The following is a 16489-nucleotide window of genomic DNA, read 5'->3' as shown; positions in this document are numbered from 1 at the left end:
ATGCAACAGAATATGGGTGGGAGTCAGGCCTGAAAACCTAAAGTTATCCCACTCATACAGAGGATGAATTTGGCCCAGAATCTCTTTAGCTGTATATAAGCCACAAAGCCTATGAAGTGATGGTTAAGAGCTAGTTCAGCTTTTGTTATGCAAAGCACAGGGGACAATTCTTCAGACATTTCTGGATAACAGCTAAGCCAACTTAAACAGCACAGAAAGAAGCCTACCTACTTAAAACACAAAGCTACACTATTATAGTCACAGCCTTGCAGTGTCAAATAGGATTGCGAAAAGTTCTGTTCCAAACAATGAAGCAACGGTCACTTTTAAGTTGACTTAGTTAAATTCCTAGAAGAAGGCGTTTCCTCATTCACACTTAAAACGCAAATCTTCTACATTTGAATATCAGGTGCCAGAGCTGCTTTCCACAATAAATATCATAAGTTTCATTGATACCTGGATATGTTCTAGGTTATTTAAGAGAGGTGGTTTCTTCATCCCAAAGTCATGAGGTATCAGGGTATAAAAGCGATTGGAGAGATCCAGTATCTGAGAATCACTGCCACCATCAGACACTGCCTAAATGAGAAGAAGAGAAACGAATTCTGGGAAAGATCCATTCAACAATAGATGCATTCAAGGTACTTGTTTGGAAAGACTAGAAAAAATAAATGTTAACAATACAAGAACAGAGAAACATAACCAAAGTGATTTTAATGCTGAAACCCACTTAAATGAATAAAGGGACAGTCCTGTTAAATCACTTTCCATGTTCCAAATCAAAATACCTACAGCAATACAATCATTTTCTGGTAAAGGAACAACTGATAAAGGAATACGCTTGTTCGGGGAAAAAAACAAAAAAAAAACAGGTTCTGGTACACTAAAACAAACTGCAATAAAACCATAAGTGCAGACGTGCTGACTGCGTGAACCAGAGAACAGCTGAATGAATCATTTTGTTGCAGCAATCAGCCAATGTGCATTTATATGAAGTCTGGAAATGCCCCTCTGCATGCCTCTTTTGGGTACCATACAGAGGACTTTTGTGAGCTCTATGGGCAATACCGACTAGCGATCCTTGCAATGCTCCAAATCATGAGCAACAGTGCCTTCTAGCACCCAGAACAGATGAGCACTACAGCACATCTAAATGTATTATTAAGTAAACAGCTTAGAACCTCATCTTGGAATGCAGTGAACAGGAGTAACTCCACAAACTTCAGTGGATTAATCCCGCATTTACACCAGCAGCAGTGGATTTGGTCCTGTTTTAGGCCATGTCTACACCAGGGGCGCTACAGAGGCATAGCTACGGCATCACAGCTAGGCCTCTTATAACCCTGTAGTGTAGACACAGACTATGGTGATGGAAGGGGCTTTTCTATTGGCGTAGGAACTCCACTTCCCTGAGACACAGCAGTTAGGTCGACAGAGGCATTCTTCTGTCAACCTAGCTGCATCTACACCAGGGGTTAGGTCAGCATAGATATGGTGCTCAGGAAAGTGGATTTTTTTATACCCCAAGCACTGCAGCTATGTTTTAAGTGTAGACCAGGTTTAACTTTACATACTCCTCTACCACATGCTTAAAATACTGTTCTTCCTAAAGAACAAATCGGGTGTATTTACACTACAACACTGAAGTAATTAGTTGCATATTCACACTATGTCCTCGTAGGGCTGGTCTGCACTGGAAACTTACATTGGCAGAGCTGTGTCTCGTGTGTGTGAAAAATGCACGCCTGAGAGATGTAGCTATGCCGGTATAGGCAGCACAAGGTAGACAAAAAATTCTTCTGTTGTCCTAGCTACTGCCTCTTGGGAAAGTGGATTAACTACAGTGATGAAAGAACCCCTCCCGTTGCTGTAGTGAGTGTCTACACTGAAGCACTGCAGCTGTGTCACCATAGCATCTTAAGTGCAGACAGCCTCAGATACAGACACCATGGGTTAATTCAAAAAGAATGAAGCAGCTCCTTTACTGCAACATAAAGTATGTACTCTTCCTCCATTAACTTTTAGTTGATCAAAAAAAGTGTAAGCTCTGTAAAGCACAAATGCAGCAAGGAATCCAGTCGCGTTCTGAGCCCAGAATGACTTCTGAATTCCCTTGCTGGTTGTTAAGTCTGTTTCTTGCTCACCTGCTGAACCTCATTAAGGATGGAGTATGCACTCTGGATTTGCCTCTTGCTCAGCTTTCCCAGTGGCATCTTCTGGAGGTCAATCTGACAAGGAGATTTGTTGAAGCAATTAAAACAGGACTCCATTACAATGAAACCCCCATAGTTCCTCTCATCTGGCCATCAGAAAGATTTGAGTCTCCAGACAGAATACATTATATAAAAATTAAAACATTTCAGAGCTAGCATTTATCTGCATGGACTGAAGAATGACTAGAGTAGTGCAGCCAGAATATGGACACGTTATCTCCCAATGAGACAAAATTATGTCTGTAACTTAAGACAATGTGCAGTACTTGGCCTGAACAAAATAAGTGTTTCAGTCTAAGGTTTAACATTTACCTAATGCCATAAGCATTCATGACCCTTTACAATTAAGTCTGCTGCTGGAGAAACTAATATAAAATGGCAGTTTGAACAGAATAAAATATCCTTCAGGAGATCACATAATGTGCCCAGGGTTTTTACTGCAGTAACAGTCCAAGCGTACTCCATTTTCAGCATTTGCACTTGGCACCTGTACAAAACTACAGAGTAAAGCATGAGGAAGTTGTATTCTGTATTTTGCATACAGAGTGCCCCATCAAGGCACATGCCAACTAAAAGTGTAATCTCACAGTACAAATTACGCTTCTGTTTTCCACATTTTATTTACTAATTTATTTTAGAAATAGATGTTGCCTGGCACCTCCACCTATCTCACCCTCCCCACTTTTTGGGCAAACTAATTACCCCACCTCCGCCCCCGATATTAATTCTTTCTTAAGACCTTCCCAGATCTCTCTCTGGTCTGGCAGCACAGTTTTGATAAGAGTGTCTTTTGAACAGCTGGAACTTGGGAGTTTTAGCTTAAAACTAGACCTGTTCATGCACCAGCTTTGTAATGAAGCAGCTCTGTATGTGGCAGCATTTAACAAAGCTCCATTTTAACTGAAAGTTTTACGACAGGTTATGGATATGCTCTGGACATTAGCAGTCCTCATAGAACACACCTCAGCTCAGCAGGTCAGTACTATCTGTGTAGTTAGAACACTGACTGACAGGCACCAGGTCCAAAATCCTCATTGCAGAGAGGAAAACTGTAGGGCAGCTGGTTCCAAACAGGATTCAATGGCAGAACCCTCTAGGAAACTCCACAAATCTTTTCCTGTTGGATAAATTCTATTTTATTCATTAAAGTGAAATTAAAATTCCCAGCTACATGCACACCCCTTCTGCACAGGAGCTTGAGAAGCTCTTTTGAACCAGTGAGCCTTGCCACCCAAGTTCTGAAGTAATTTGCATGGCAATTTGCACCTTGTATCATGGTACAGAGATTTGCTTCCCCCTCCCGCTGCATCTACAACATGATGAAATCCAGCAATAAAGAAAAAAACAAGTTGGATGGAGAGATAGAAGTCACAGCCTCAGATGTGACAGAATGCAACTTATGATATCTTGGGGACACTCATTTAGAGGGACACATGCACTTTCAGGAAAAATCGGACAAAGCATTCTCAGTGATGACTATTTAGGCTAGCCACTACCTAGACCAATACACATTAGACTGTTATGTAGCCTCCCAAGAGGCCAGGTCTGGGCTGAAGTGTTGGAAGCCCCTTCCTAGAGTCACTTAAAACTAGCATTACCAGGGTGGACTGGACTAAATGCCCCAATATAACTTCCATCTCCAATTGCTATATAGGAAGTAAAGTGGCAAATGAGATGTACAACTATGATTTTAAGCTGCAAAGCAACATTGATCTGATCTGTTTAATTTTGGACAAAACAGCACAGAGATCATGAAGGATCAGGTCTAGATCAATAATATAGCCACTTTGTTGCTGCCAAATGCATCAGGTATATTGTCAGAATCACCTCCAGTGCAGTCACAAGCACCAGGTGGGACATGATGACAAAGCAATGCAGAAGCTGCAGACATATGGAGTACCAGCAGCAAAACAATTAATACACCAATGCTTCACAAAGGGGTAATGTAGTACTTCGCCCCAGTGCTCGATGTCTCCATCCAGGAATGAGAAGGGACAGTACTAGGGTAGTTCAGGTCCTAGTCCACCTAGCAGGTGTTTACTACAAGGCAATGGTGGGAAGAACTGTAACAGGCCTGGGATAGGGTTAAGTGAGGGGAAGTCTTTACAGAATTAGAAAGCTGAAGAGAGTCTTCAGATCACCCCCATCATGGAAATAATCCTTTACATCACAGTAAATCTACCGGGAAAAAGCCTGAAGCTGCCAAAGCTATCTACACACATTGGGAGTGCCTGGATACGGTGCAGTAAATAAAAGCACATGAAATCAGGTGGATGAAAGGACCTCATAAACCCCTTGGGGAGACTGCAGACAGTTTTTGGCTCCCTAGCAGAGGCAAATATTCTTCCCTCATTGGAAAGAGATGCTGCTCCCGTACATGGGATAATACTGAAGCCAGAATCTAATGGGAAGAGCAAGTCTCCATTCTAGCTCTAAGAGCCATACAGATCCTCAGATGGCACAAATTAGCATGGATCCAATGGAGCTAATTTTCTCCAGATGATCTGGACAGTACTGGAAATGGAGGATCATTAGCATTTATTTTAGGGGCTTTAATTCAAAAGCCACAGAATATACAGGAAAATCTCTTCTCATAGATGCTTCAGAATGTGCTTGCACATTAAAAGGACTTCAGGTATACAGAGTTTCACTGCACATGACAAACTGCAGTGTAGTTGTAGAAAAGGTGGTGTGCAAATTAATCTATATGTCACAGAGAGCAAGCAACACCTCTTTCAATATGCAATTTTATGCTAGGTAAAGTAAACTACCTTTATAGGCTGACCAAAGAAAGCCAGAGAGAAAAGTTGTTTAACATTACAGATGCCCTGACATGCAGCAGTTCACCCACAACATTAAAAATAGATTTGGAGACTGCAGATGAATGTTAGTACACACGTTTATATGGAGCAAGGCAGGCATATGGCCCTACTTGAATTGTGGGATGATTATCAAAACACAGTGGCTGAATTGTGGACAAGCCATGAAAAATTGCAGAAAAGTAATAATGGACCTTATTATTTGTGATAACAAAGCCCATTATTATTTTTCCATGATTTTCCGCTGTGGGCTGCCCAGGGCCTCCTCTGTCAGCGCAGACTGGGCTCCCGCTGTCCAATTGCGGTAGAAGCCTAATATTGTGGAATCCGCAATTTCTGCAATATTGCAAGTTAAGTAGGGCCTTAGGCAGGCACTACCAGACCATTCTTAGCCCCACCTGTTTGGATTCATAGCTATAGGTTATACTAAAGACATGGGAAGAAGGGTGGATCACAGTGCTTTTTTCCCCACAACTGAGAGTGGTGAGCCATTGACCACGTCTACACTACAATCTTAAGTCGACCTATATTAGGTCGACTTACAGCCACCATAGTAATTACTATCTTCCTCTTCTGCTAGTGGTGCACATCTTAACTGAAGAGGGGCAGTGTGGGGTGGGGGCTGAGAGCCAGGGCTCTCAGGTCTGCACAGCTCCCAGTCGGGAGCAGGGGGACAGCCGCTTGGGGCTTCTTGCCTCCCATCAGCCGGAAGCAGCCGCCTGGGGCCTCTCGCCTCTGGCGGGGAGATCCACACCCAGAGTCCAGTCAGCTGCCATGTTCTTGGGTGGGTGTCGGAACCCCAGGGGCAGCGGGGAGTCTGGGTAGCAGCCCAATTTGGAGTGGAGAACCCGCAGCAGCCCAGCTGGGGAGCCAGGAACCAGCTTTCTGGTCAATTTCACAGCTGATGTAAGGAACGCAGTGTCTACACAGACACTGTGTCACCCTACCTACACAGATATAAGCCCTATGCCTCTCATGGAGGTGGAGTTATGTCGTTGGTGTAGGAGGGTAACTTACATCAGCGTGAGCAAAGCTGTAGAGTAGACACCGATATAGTTAGATCGATATAAGCTGCCTCATGTCAACCTAACTCCGTAGTGTAGAGCAAGCCTTAGAAACATTACACAAGAATCCGGCATTTGACATGACTAAGAGGAGGAAATAGGCTTTATCTAAACATCACCTTACTGCACATATCAGCTTTCTGTGTACCTCCAGAGTCTCTGTTACTTAAATTTACTAATAATAGTTTTACTGGTGTCAGTGCTGCAGACCCAGAAGGGTGTTTCTTGCCTCATGTACCGATGGCCATCTGAGTTAAGATTCCAAAACCTCTACCAATGGTGATGATATGCATAGCACAGAATGATTTTCCTGATCCCAGGCTGAGCTTACAGGATGAGCAGACAGAAAAGTCCCCTTTAGATTTACAAGCTGAGAACATTTGATACAGAAGTCATTAAAGAAAAAGATGCACCAAGATGACATTTGTACAGTTATGATTTAAAAAAAACGATAAATGATCCTTCGAACTAGTGATAAAGGCTGGTTAGACACCCCTCCCCCCCCCAACATAGGGCCTGTTTCAATGTCCTCCAAAGTCAATGAAGGATTCCCATTGACAGTGCTGGATCAGATCCACAGTGCGAACGGCCTGCTACTGCCGGCATAACTATGGTGTCTAGTGGGAAGGAGTGACGAGAAACAAGCAAAAGTGCAAGTACCTCAAATTCCACCATGGCTTTCTTCATGCTCTCCACATCGAAGATCATCTTAATAAGGTCCTGGACTGGCTTAGGAAGCTTTGACTTGGTCCCAGCACTAACGGTCAGTTTCCTCACCGCTTCTTCATCCTAGAAAGAGTAAATACCAACACACCAAGGGATAAGGAAAATGGACTGATTGTCATGGTAACAACTCAAGACCAAGTTGGAGAGGGCACACTATTGCACACAAGACTAAATTTTGGTGGGAAATAGGGAGTATTGCTCTGACAATACAAAGCAAGGGGACGTTAAGTCTGTATTAATAAAAACTGAATCACCATTAACTTGACGTACATGATTTCAAGGGGTGCTCCATGTAAATGCAAGTTAAATTTAGAAGAACATATTTTTCATCTTCACATCTGTATTGTTGCTTCACCCAAAGCAATATTAAATAGATTTTCTTTTTCAACAATACTTAGCATGTATGTAGATCTTGGTCTGAACTAGGGGACTGTGCTTTGTTTGAACTTCACAGCCTGTAAGGTCAACTACTTAAAAAATATACTAATAATTTTCAATACATTTCTATTGTAAATTTTCTCTATTCATGGAACAGTCCAGTAGTCTTCTGTGGACCACAATGTAATCTGTGTGTTCTCCTGGATATAGATCAAAGATGCTATAGCCTGATCAATAAAGCATCTGCCTTGTACTTCAAAACAGAATTCTGTGTGCGTTGAGGTTGTAATTTTATTAACAGTTCATCAGTGTAACATTCTGAATTAATGCAGACCACTTCGCTAAAGTTATGTATTTTTATATTCAAACATTTTAGTTGACATCCAACAATTTGGCCATATGAATATGCAATAGCTAGAAAATATTTTCTAATTTTTTTGTTACTGCTATCTTAGGGGCTATGTTCAACAACTGTAGGTTTAAAAATGCTCAGAAGTAGGATTAAAGTTGAGGATATCCCTTTAAGTAAACTCTCAGAAGTTTTCATGGGCCAGAAGAGGGAGAATTCTTGTTTTACTATTTAAACAGCTGACTTTTCTGCAATGGCTGATTTCTCTTTTTCAGTCTGTTCAGTATGTGCATTTCACAGAACTCTGGGGAAGAGCCAGTTTTAGTGTTTCCTCTGTGTGGATGGGTCACTCATACAGGGGAAGAGCAGAGTAGTACTTTTTTAAAAATAGGAAAATGAGACTGTGATGTACAACTGGCCTGGGTCTCGGGGATCTGGGTAGTACATGAAACGACTTTTGACTTATTTTAAATGACAACTTTTCAATTGGTGTCCTTTTAACTTCCCCAATTGAGAGGTCCCAAAAGTGGACACACAGCGTCAACTTAAAGGCATCGGAGCTAACTTTAGCTTTAACACTTTTCTAACGTGACTCGTTATCTATTTAAATGCACTATTGTTCACATCTGATCTGCACGGTAAATCACGTAGGGTAGGCACAGTATCATCTTACGTTTGCAGAGCACTGAGCATAGTTTAGCACTCAGCCTAATGCAAAATATCCGGATTCCTGCACCTTATCCATTTGTTGAACTAATGCATTCAAAAAGCAGATTAAGATAGTGAAGGATAAGCATTTTCCTTTGTGTAAGAAAGAATTATCTTCCCAGCACAGGATTATTAGGGAGTTACCTGTCCATAGTCTATTTCCAGAGGGTAGAATTTTTTTGGATATTTAGTGAAGTTCTTGGAATGCCACGAGTTGCCCGTTTTCTCTTCATACAAATTCAAAAAGTGCTCAATGGCATCATCTTTAGACGGCATCTGCTCCAGTTTGTTACTCCCAATCACAGTGCCAACACGACCCCAAGATCTGAAAACCCAGTACCTAGAAGCAAACAAAACAGGAAAAGGGGACACAAGTAAGATCTCTGGATCCCAGTTCTAAATTAATCTGATCCCACGATAAAGACTGCACGGATATCAGCATAGTATCAGAATCATCCATCTGCATTATCATTAAATGGAAGGCTCTCTCGTTTTGGAATGACTACACAAACACACACACACACACAAAATGGGCCAAGTTTTTATATAGCAATACCTACAGGCAAAAAGTGGCTGCCACAAAAAGGTGTGCACACTATGTAGGCACCAATATTGAATTTGATGTGTGAATGTAGTACTGACGGCCACTAGATTAACAGCTCTGGAGGCAAATGTGAGGGTAGCAGCGAAAGCTTTCCTTTACTATCCTATCATCATGCTTCAACTTTGACCTGGAGGGACCGTCTCCAAGGCCTGGTCTAATGCAGTTTTTTGTACTAATTTCACTATTTCAGTTGGGGCTGATTTTTTACTGAAATAATCAAAGGAGTACATTGTTGTATTACAAAGGAGCCTTTATACCGGTATAACAATGTCCACACTAGGAGGATTGTACTGCTTTAGCAATACTGGTATAGTTAAAATAGGGCCACTTCTGTGTATAGACAAGCCCTATGGCAGAGAGCCAGGCAACCCTTTGCAATCTCAGGAGACACCAACAAAGGTGCCACCTGGTGTCCATTGTGGCTGAGATGCTGGCACTTGGGCCCTACCAAATTCACAGACCATTTTGGTCAATTTCAGGGCCGTGGGATTTTAAAAATAGTCTATTTCATGGTTTCAGATGTTCACATCTGAAATTTCATGGTGTTGTAACCGTGGGGGATCCTGACCCAAAAGGGGGTTGGTAAAGCTGTTGTAGGGGGTTCGCGGGATTGCCACCCTCACTTCTGCGCTGCCTTCAGATCTGGGCACTAAAGACAGCACAGCAGTGGAGTTTCCTGAAGCTGAGGGAGGTACCTGGAGGTAGGTCTGATCTCTCCTGGAGTGCGGCCGTACAGGGGAAGAAGTCGTCCCGTCTCTCTCCAGCCCTGCTGGGACTAGCCACTAGAGCCTGGTGCACAGTAGGAGACCCCAGTTGGGGCACCTCCAGCCCTGCCCCTCTCCTACAATAACTAGATTTAATGGGGGAGATCTGATTTCACGGTCTGTGATGTGTTTTTCATGGTGGTGAATTTGGTAGGGCCCTACCTATGGGACCTGGATTAAAACTGACCTTGTTTCATCATTGACGCCCAACAACAGCAACCAAACGGTAGAACATATTTTGCTCACTACCAACGTGAACCTCTCATCTCTAGTCTGCCAGTTCAGCTCTATAGTCCGTCACTAGTCACCTGTGCCATCCAGTCCTCCCATCTACACACCCAGAAAACCTTTAACATTGATACACTAGTCTGATTGCTTTGCCTGTGTGCTGTATCTCTTTCTCCCCACCCTTTATTCATCTATCATTTTACATTACATGTCTTTGGGAAAGGGATCAGCCTCTATCTTGCAATCAACTAACATGTCTGGGCTCTACTGTGGGCTAAAGAAGACAATACTGCAGAGTAAGATTAATTAGGATTTCAGTGCTTTTTTGTTATCAATGCCCAACTTTACATCACACTCAAAAACATAGGGGCATGGCTACAAATGTCAGATTTCACCACTAATCATTACATGTTTGCCATAAGCAGCAGCACTGTAAGATGGTTCAACTTCCATTTGAGAGAGTCAGAGTTGTGCCTGCTGACACCAAGGCTGAACTGGCCTATAGTGGAGCCAGATGAGACAGTTATTCAAAGAGATTCTGATGGCTCTTGGGGTTCAGGGGGAGAGAGAGAAGGGAGAGACAGAATCAACTCTCGTGACTGCACAGACAAAGGATCCAAAGTGTCTGACACATAAAAGGAGAGAAACAAGGAATTCAATAGTCAAAGTAGCAATCCAGAATGAAGCGAGCAAGTGGAAAGCCCAAAATTCCCATTTGTGCCCAATGTCATATTTTATAGAGCTACAACTCCACTGCCTATATCCAGTCACTGCTATGGCTAATTTTTGCTTTGTGTAATGTGGAAACTGAACAGAATAACGCAAATTTCAGCTTACTGTGGTCAGACATTTTCAAAACAGCCGCTAGGAAATCCTTGTTAAGCATGCACAACTTTAAACTATTCACTAACTAGGCAAGACTCCAAATCCTGGTCTAAATTTAAAGAAAGAGAAACTGTCAAAATACAATCATTTACAAGTCCAGCTGTGGTACTGGCACCATCTTAAAAGAGTTTTTGCATGATTTGTAGACATACGGTTAATCAATTTTTCTGATTTGTCAGCACTGAATACCAGCCCTGAAATTTCATCCCATACCAATCAGAAATCCAGATATGGGAACTGGTAACAAGGGTCCAATTTAAAGTATAAGTCATCCACAGCTGAAATAGGCAGCTTATCTGCAGCCCTATTGTGCATTCTCTCTCCTACTAGAGAATCAATTTTCCCCAAGGCCCTCTTCACGGCACCTTCTTCAATAGTATAGCATGTGCACAATTCTGATGTATGCTTGGCCGAGACGGGGGCATGATGCTTCCTGGCCCATTTCAATACATCTTGCCAAACCTCAGGGTACTGATTTCTACATGCTTACACAGATGTGGAGAAGCCTGAAACTGAGCTGGCCTCCAGAGGCTTCAGAGTCATCTCGCACCAAACAGGAGTTAGAGGGAAAAAAATGCAACCTGCACGTCTCTTCATAAACAATGTCCCAAAATAAAATGGGCACACTTGTGCCAAATCCTGCCTTGCTGCTCTTGAATGCTGAGACACCGGTCCCAGGACATTATAGTTTGGGTGTACATCATTTAATTAACCCTAATTCTTTATCTAAAAAACCCCAACTGCTCAATCTGGGATGTTTTCACTGTCAGTGGAACTGAGCACAAACCAGACTTGCTCAGGTGCTTATCAATTCCTAATTTCCATTTCACCCTGTAGGTTTACTTTTTTTCCATCTCACTTTATTCGGCAAAAATGAAACTGCATTGGTCAGTTTCACTTCCATGTTCTCATGCACTTACGCGATGTTGATGTAGTTGGGTTTCCAGAACTACAAAGGAACTTTTCCATACAGAACAAAACAAACATCACAGAAATTTTTAAAAGAAGTCATGAAGACATTTCTATTCATATTTGGCAGTTGTAAAAAAAAAAATTTACTGTAAAAACCCCACATTTCCATGGGAAATTAAACCCACCTGATCTCTCTGTCATCCTCCAGTAGCTGCAGTTTGTAATAGGAATTGGTTCCTCTGACAATATCTACCAAGCCGAGCGTGGCACTGAATATTTTACCACTCTTTTCAAAGACATGAGCAGAGTCCTCCAAACCTACGAAGAAAGGTAGTGAATTAGAGCCAGGGTGGGGTAGTCATTTTGTATCTCCTTTCCTTATTCAGACTAATTTTGTGTATGCAGACTTAACCAAGAAATATTAAGACACACAGGCACAAAACTGGGTGACTGGGCAACAAAATGACAGATTAAATTCAGTGTTGATAAGTTCAAAGTAATGCACATTGGAAAACATAATCCAAACTATACATATAAAATGATAGGATCTAAAGAAAGATATCTTGGAGTCACTGTGGATAGTTCACTGAACACATCCACTCAATGTGCAGCGGCAGTCAGAAAAGCAAACAGAAGGCTGTGAATCATTAAGGATAGATAATAAGACAGAAAATATCATATTGCCTCTATATAAATCCATGGTACACCCACATCTTGAATACTGTGTGCAGATGTGGTCGCCCCATCTCAAAAAAGATATATTGGAATTGGAAAAGGTTCAGAAAAAGGGCAACAAAAATTATTAGAGGTATGGAACGGCTTCCATATGAGGAAAGATTAATAAGACTGGGACTTTTCAGCTTGGAAAAGAGACGACTAATGGGGGATATGATAGAGGTCTATAAAATCATGGACTGTCATGGAGAAAGTAAATAAGGAAGTGTTATTTACTCCTTCTCAGAACATAAGAACTAGGGGTCACCAAATGAAATTAATAGGCAGCAGGTTTAACACAAACAAAAGGAAGTATTTTTTCACACAACACACAGTCAACCTGTGGAACTCCTTGCCAGAGGATGTTGTGAAGGCCAAGACTATAACAGGGTTCAAAAAAGAACCCTGTTCTGTTCATTCCCTCTGGGACATCTGGAACTGGTCACTGTCAGAAGACAGGATACTGGGCTAGATGGTCCTTTGGTCTGACCCATTATGGCCGTTCTTATGCATGCAGACAATGGAAAAGCCATTGTTATTTCTATGCATATCCAGGATGAGCACCAGCATTAAACATTTCACCAAGCAAATGTTTCTTCTATGGGGTAGGCAGCGCGAAAGGTGCTGAGAATCCACAACTCCTAGGTACCTCACTGGGAACCAAAGAGCACTCAAATCTCAGGTGTGGGCCATCATGGTTCTTTTGCAGAGGAGAACTTAAAACATAGAATTTGGTCCGCTGATTGGATCAGTAGCTTCCCCGGCTAGGGCTGGGTATTGATGGGGACTGCGATGTGAACGCATGGTTTCAAACGGATCAAACTCTGGCTAGGATGGTTGGAGGCACAGCTGGTTTTCAGCACTCACCTGAATCAGGATCCACTGCTGCTCCTCCTTTAACTGTTAACTTCATTTTCTTTTCAGACTTGCTGGTTCCTGAAGAAAGAGATGGAAAGACTTACATTTTTAATCTGATAAAGCAGGATTGTCTGAAGAACTCTCCTTGAATCAATGCTCAAGTTCTTTAAAAGCAGTAGAGTAGTTTTCATCCTGTCTGGATTCACACCGACAGGTTCCACCTCTATAAAGCACACTGCTCTTCTAAAGCAATGTTAGAAAGTCACTGCACTTTGACTTCCAGCTACACTGCACTTTACGTGATCTAACCTGGGAACTGGCCATCCTGTCTTCTCCCCTGCCTCCACCAAACAGGTGGAATGTGTTAGTTATCCTGCTAGAATTTTGGTGAGAGTTGCCTCCATTAATTAAAACCCGGACAATTGTTTATGAACGATACATTCAGATTCTGCTGCTGTGGGCCAGGCTGTTAATGCAACATACAACATGTGAAAATTTAAGTTTGGGGGTCATGAACTCTGTTCCTCACCTCTGAGCAATCAAAGGTTGGAAGGATCCATGGAGACAGCACATTCACACACCAGAGAAATGGATGGAAGAGGAAGGTATTGTGTAGCACTGGCTGTCTCTAGACAGAAACATTATACAGGCCTCCTTAACAGTCTCAAATGTGCCCCATGAACTCAGCATCACAAGGTAGTGGTCTCTCTACAACTTTTGCACATTAGCTAGAATGATGATAAATTCACAAGGCTGAACTCAGTGCAATTGTTTCTGAAGTTTAATTTATATACATTGAACTTACCTACTCATCTTGGACCCTATATAAAAGCCTATGTTTGTACCTGAGCTTGCCTATTGCTCAGATGGGGACTGTCACCAGTATTAACAGATTTATTTTGTTGAAAGAGTCACTATATTTTGGAAAAAGAAAAGGAGTACTTGTGGGTGTCTGGTAGAGCATGGGACTGAGAACCCAGGAATCTTGGGTTCTGCCACTCAATATATGACCCAGAGTAAGTCACAGAGCATAGGGGTGTGTGGATTTATACCAGCAGAGTATCTCAGGTATAAGGATAGAGAAGCAGAGTTATGTCATTGGCTCCCCCAGTGTTATTTCAAACTAAGGAATACCAGAGGCCGTCTCTCTCTCTCCCAGGCAAGAGTGAGCTAGAAGAGGGAGAGGTAGTATGGCAGGGAGAAACTCTACGAACAGCCTGTTCGGGAGGGAGTTTGGACATTGAGGCTGGTCTGGCCTTGGGGCTTTGTTACTCAAAGAAAGAATAAGGGCCCAATTTTGGGAAAGGGACGAGTTTGGACTATAGCCAGGGTACCTGTGCTGTGTGAGGAGCCCACCCATTCCCCTCAGACCCTCACACAAGAGGCACGCTATGGAAGGGTAAAGCAATGCTTAAACACACGGTAACAAACGCTCCTGTGGAGACAAGAGTCATTGTGTTTTTCACCTTGCTCTTCCTTGACCTTCCCAGCACTCTTCACGTTTGGGAGCCCGCTGGACTTTCCTCCCAGGGACGTCTCCGTGTGCTCCTGCTTCACCTCTGCACCCCAAGGCGAGAGCGCATGCAGCGACAGGAGCTCCTGGAAGCCCTTGCTGGAGGATTTCACATCCTGCAGAAACTGCTCTGAGACCACTCGGACTTTGGCCTCCTTCACTTCTTCCATCTTCTTGGTCATTTTCTCAATTTCCTCTGCAAGGAGGGGGATAAGAGTCAGGGAAACCGTAATCCAAGTTTCCTGGAGCAAACGTTACAGCGACAAAGACAGCGCGGAGCCCTTCTGAGACGCTCGGATTCTAGCCCTGCTGTGCTGGTCCAGGCTTTGTAATGTTTTAAAGAGGTGCTTTGCATGTGCCACACCTGCCCCAAACAAAATCCCCAACAGCGTCGTCTAGGCTAAAAGTAAGTTACCTGTTGCACAGTGACTTTCTGGATTTCAAACCCTGCCTCACCTCCCAGCTGGGCCAGGGGCTGGGTGGGAGCTGCTCTGATGAGCCCTGTGGTAGCATCCTACAGGCCAACTGTCTATCAGGGACATTTCTCCCCTACACCATAAGGGCCTGATATTGCACCTTTGAAGTCAACAGTTTTCCTATTACTTCAGTGGGAGCAGGACCTAACATTGAAATAGTCACAACGAGGCCATGAATGAATGCTATTAAATAGTTACGCCCCACCCCAAATTTGACATGTAGATACCTACATCAACCTCAGCTACCAGTTACATAAAAGAAGCCACTTCACAATTAAAACACGGTCTAGTCCTTTTAAATCCAAAACAGAAATATAGCTATTCCTGACATCAGTTCTACTGCAGAGTCAGGAAAACACTAGGAGATCACTCAGAACTAAGAGCGCTATAGAAAGTCATGCTTACAAAGTATACTTCTATTCACTTTTCCAAGAATATGAAAAAAACCCACTATCCAAACATGGCTCAACAGAATGTCACCTCCAGCCTTTACACAGGAATTTAACTATGGCCTCTATAATCTCCTAACTCCCAAGTCCTAAGGTTGCTGTTGATATAGCACTGTTCCTCACTTTGTGTGCTGATGCAAAGGGTAGCCTTGTTTGCTGTCCCTGTCACCTTTCCGCCCAGGTCCTCAATCATAGCCTTCACTTCTTCCTTGTTCCTGGATAATTTTCCAAGGGTCAAAATCTTCATGCTGGATAATGGCTTATCTAGTTGTTCAGAAATAAAAACATCATGTAAGTAAAGAGCACTGAGCACCAAACCCACAGATCCTGAATCTGATACTCTGAGCAACGGTCAGTACAGAGCACCTACAAGCCAGCATAACGCAATGTACATTGTAGTAAGCTTCCTGGGAAGCGGGGCGGAGAAATGAAAAGGGTTTTACCCTGGCACTCGCACCTTCCCAGCAGACACTGCTTGCATACTGTTGGCTATGAAGTGCTAACACAGCTTCCCTTTCCCACGTACAGCGAAGGGATGGAAGAGAAACCAAAAGGTAACATTTAAGCCACAAAGGGCACCTCCTCCATTGAAAAGCTGCTTTGGGGGAATTGGAGAGGGAGGATGTCTCGACGAGACCAGAGTGTGAAGCAGATATGATACTGAGCTGTCTTGGCTCTGTAACCACTCGGGATCGAAGTGGTAACACAGCTGGAGCACTATCATGTTACAGATCAAACACACCTGTAATAGATTTTGCAGTCTAGACAGCCACAAACACTGAAACATATCACAGGAACACTGAAGACTGTTACAAGTACTGAGGGCTGA

At 42.9% G+C, this 16489-nt stretch overlaps 1 protein-coding gene and 1 long non-coding RNA gene across 7 annotated transcripts in view; one reads left to right on the top strand and one right to left on the bottom strand.

The window, feature by feature from the left end:
* The window catches only part of PARP1 (poly(ADP-ribose) polymerase 1), a 53623-nt gene that overhangs the window by 8316 nt on the left and 28818 nt on the right, over window positions 1-16489 (bottom strand). The window contains exons 9-16 of the mRNA XM_073338698.1: window positions 15784-15924; window positions 14689-14931; window positions 13232-13300; window positions 11836-11968; window positions 8402-8597; window positions 6757-6885; window positions 2145-2228; window positions 457-579 (exon numbers count right to left, since the gene is read on the bottom strand). Coding sequence (XP_073194799.1) covers window positions 457-579; window positions 2145-2228; window positions 6757-6885; window positions 8402-8597; window positions 11836-11968; window positions 13232-13300; window positions 14689-14931; window positions 15784-15924 — 1118 coding nt within the window. The remainder of the gene's footprint in view (window positions 1-456; window positions 580-2144; window positions 2229-6756; window positions 6886-8401; window positions 8598-11835; window positions 11969-13231; window positions 13301-14688; window positions 14932-15783; window positions 15925-16489) is intronic.
* Window positions 1-16489, top strand: part of LOC140909433 (uncharacterized) — a 39682-nt gene that overhangs the window by 19357 nt on the left and 3836 nt on the right. For all 6 annotated transcript variants that reach the window (XR_012158203.1, XR_012158208.1, XR_012158205.1 and 3 more), the window contains 2 exons: window positions 13289-13609; window positions 14713-15141. This is a non-coding gene — a long non-coding RNA (uncharacterized lncRNA). The remainder of the gene's footprint in view (window positions 1-13288; window positions 13610-14712; window positions 15142-16489) is intronic.

The sequence above is a fragment of the Lepidochelys kempii genome, chromosome 3, assembly GCF_965140265.1.
Source record: "Lepidochelys kempii isolate rLepKem1 chromosome 3, rLepKem1.hap2, whole genome shotgun sequence".
NCBI lineage: Eukaryota > Metazoa > Chordata > Testudines > Cheloniidae > Lepidochelys > Lepidochelys kempii.
Note: the sequence above shows the minus strand (reverse complement) of the source record. Positions and strands in the feature narration are given on the sequence as shown.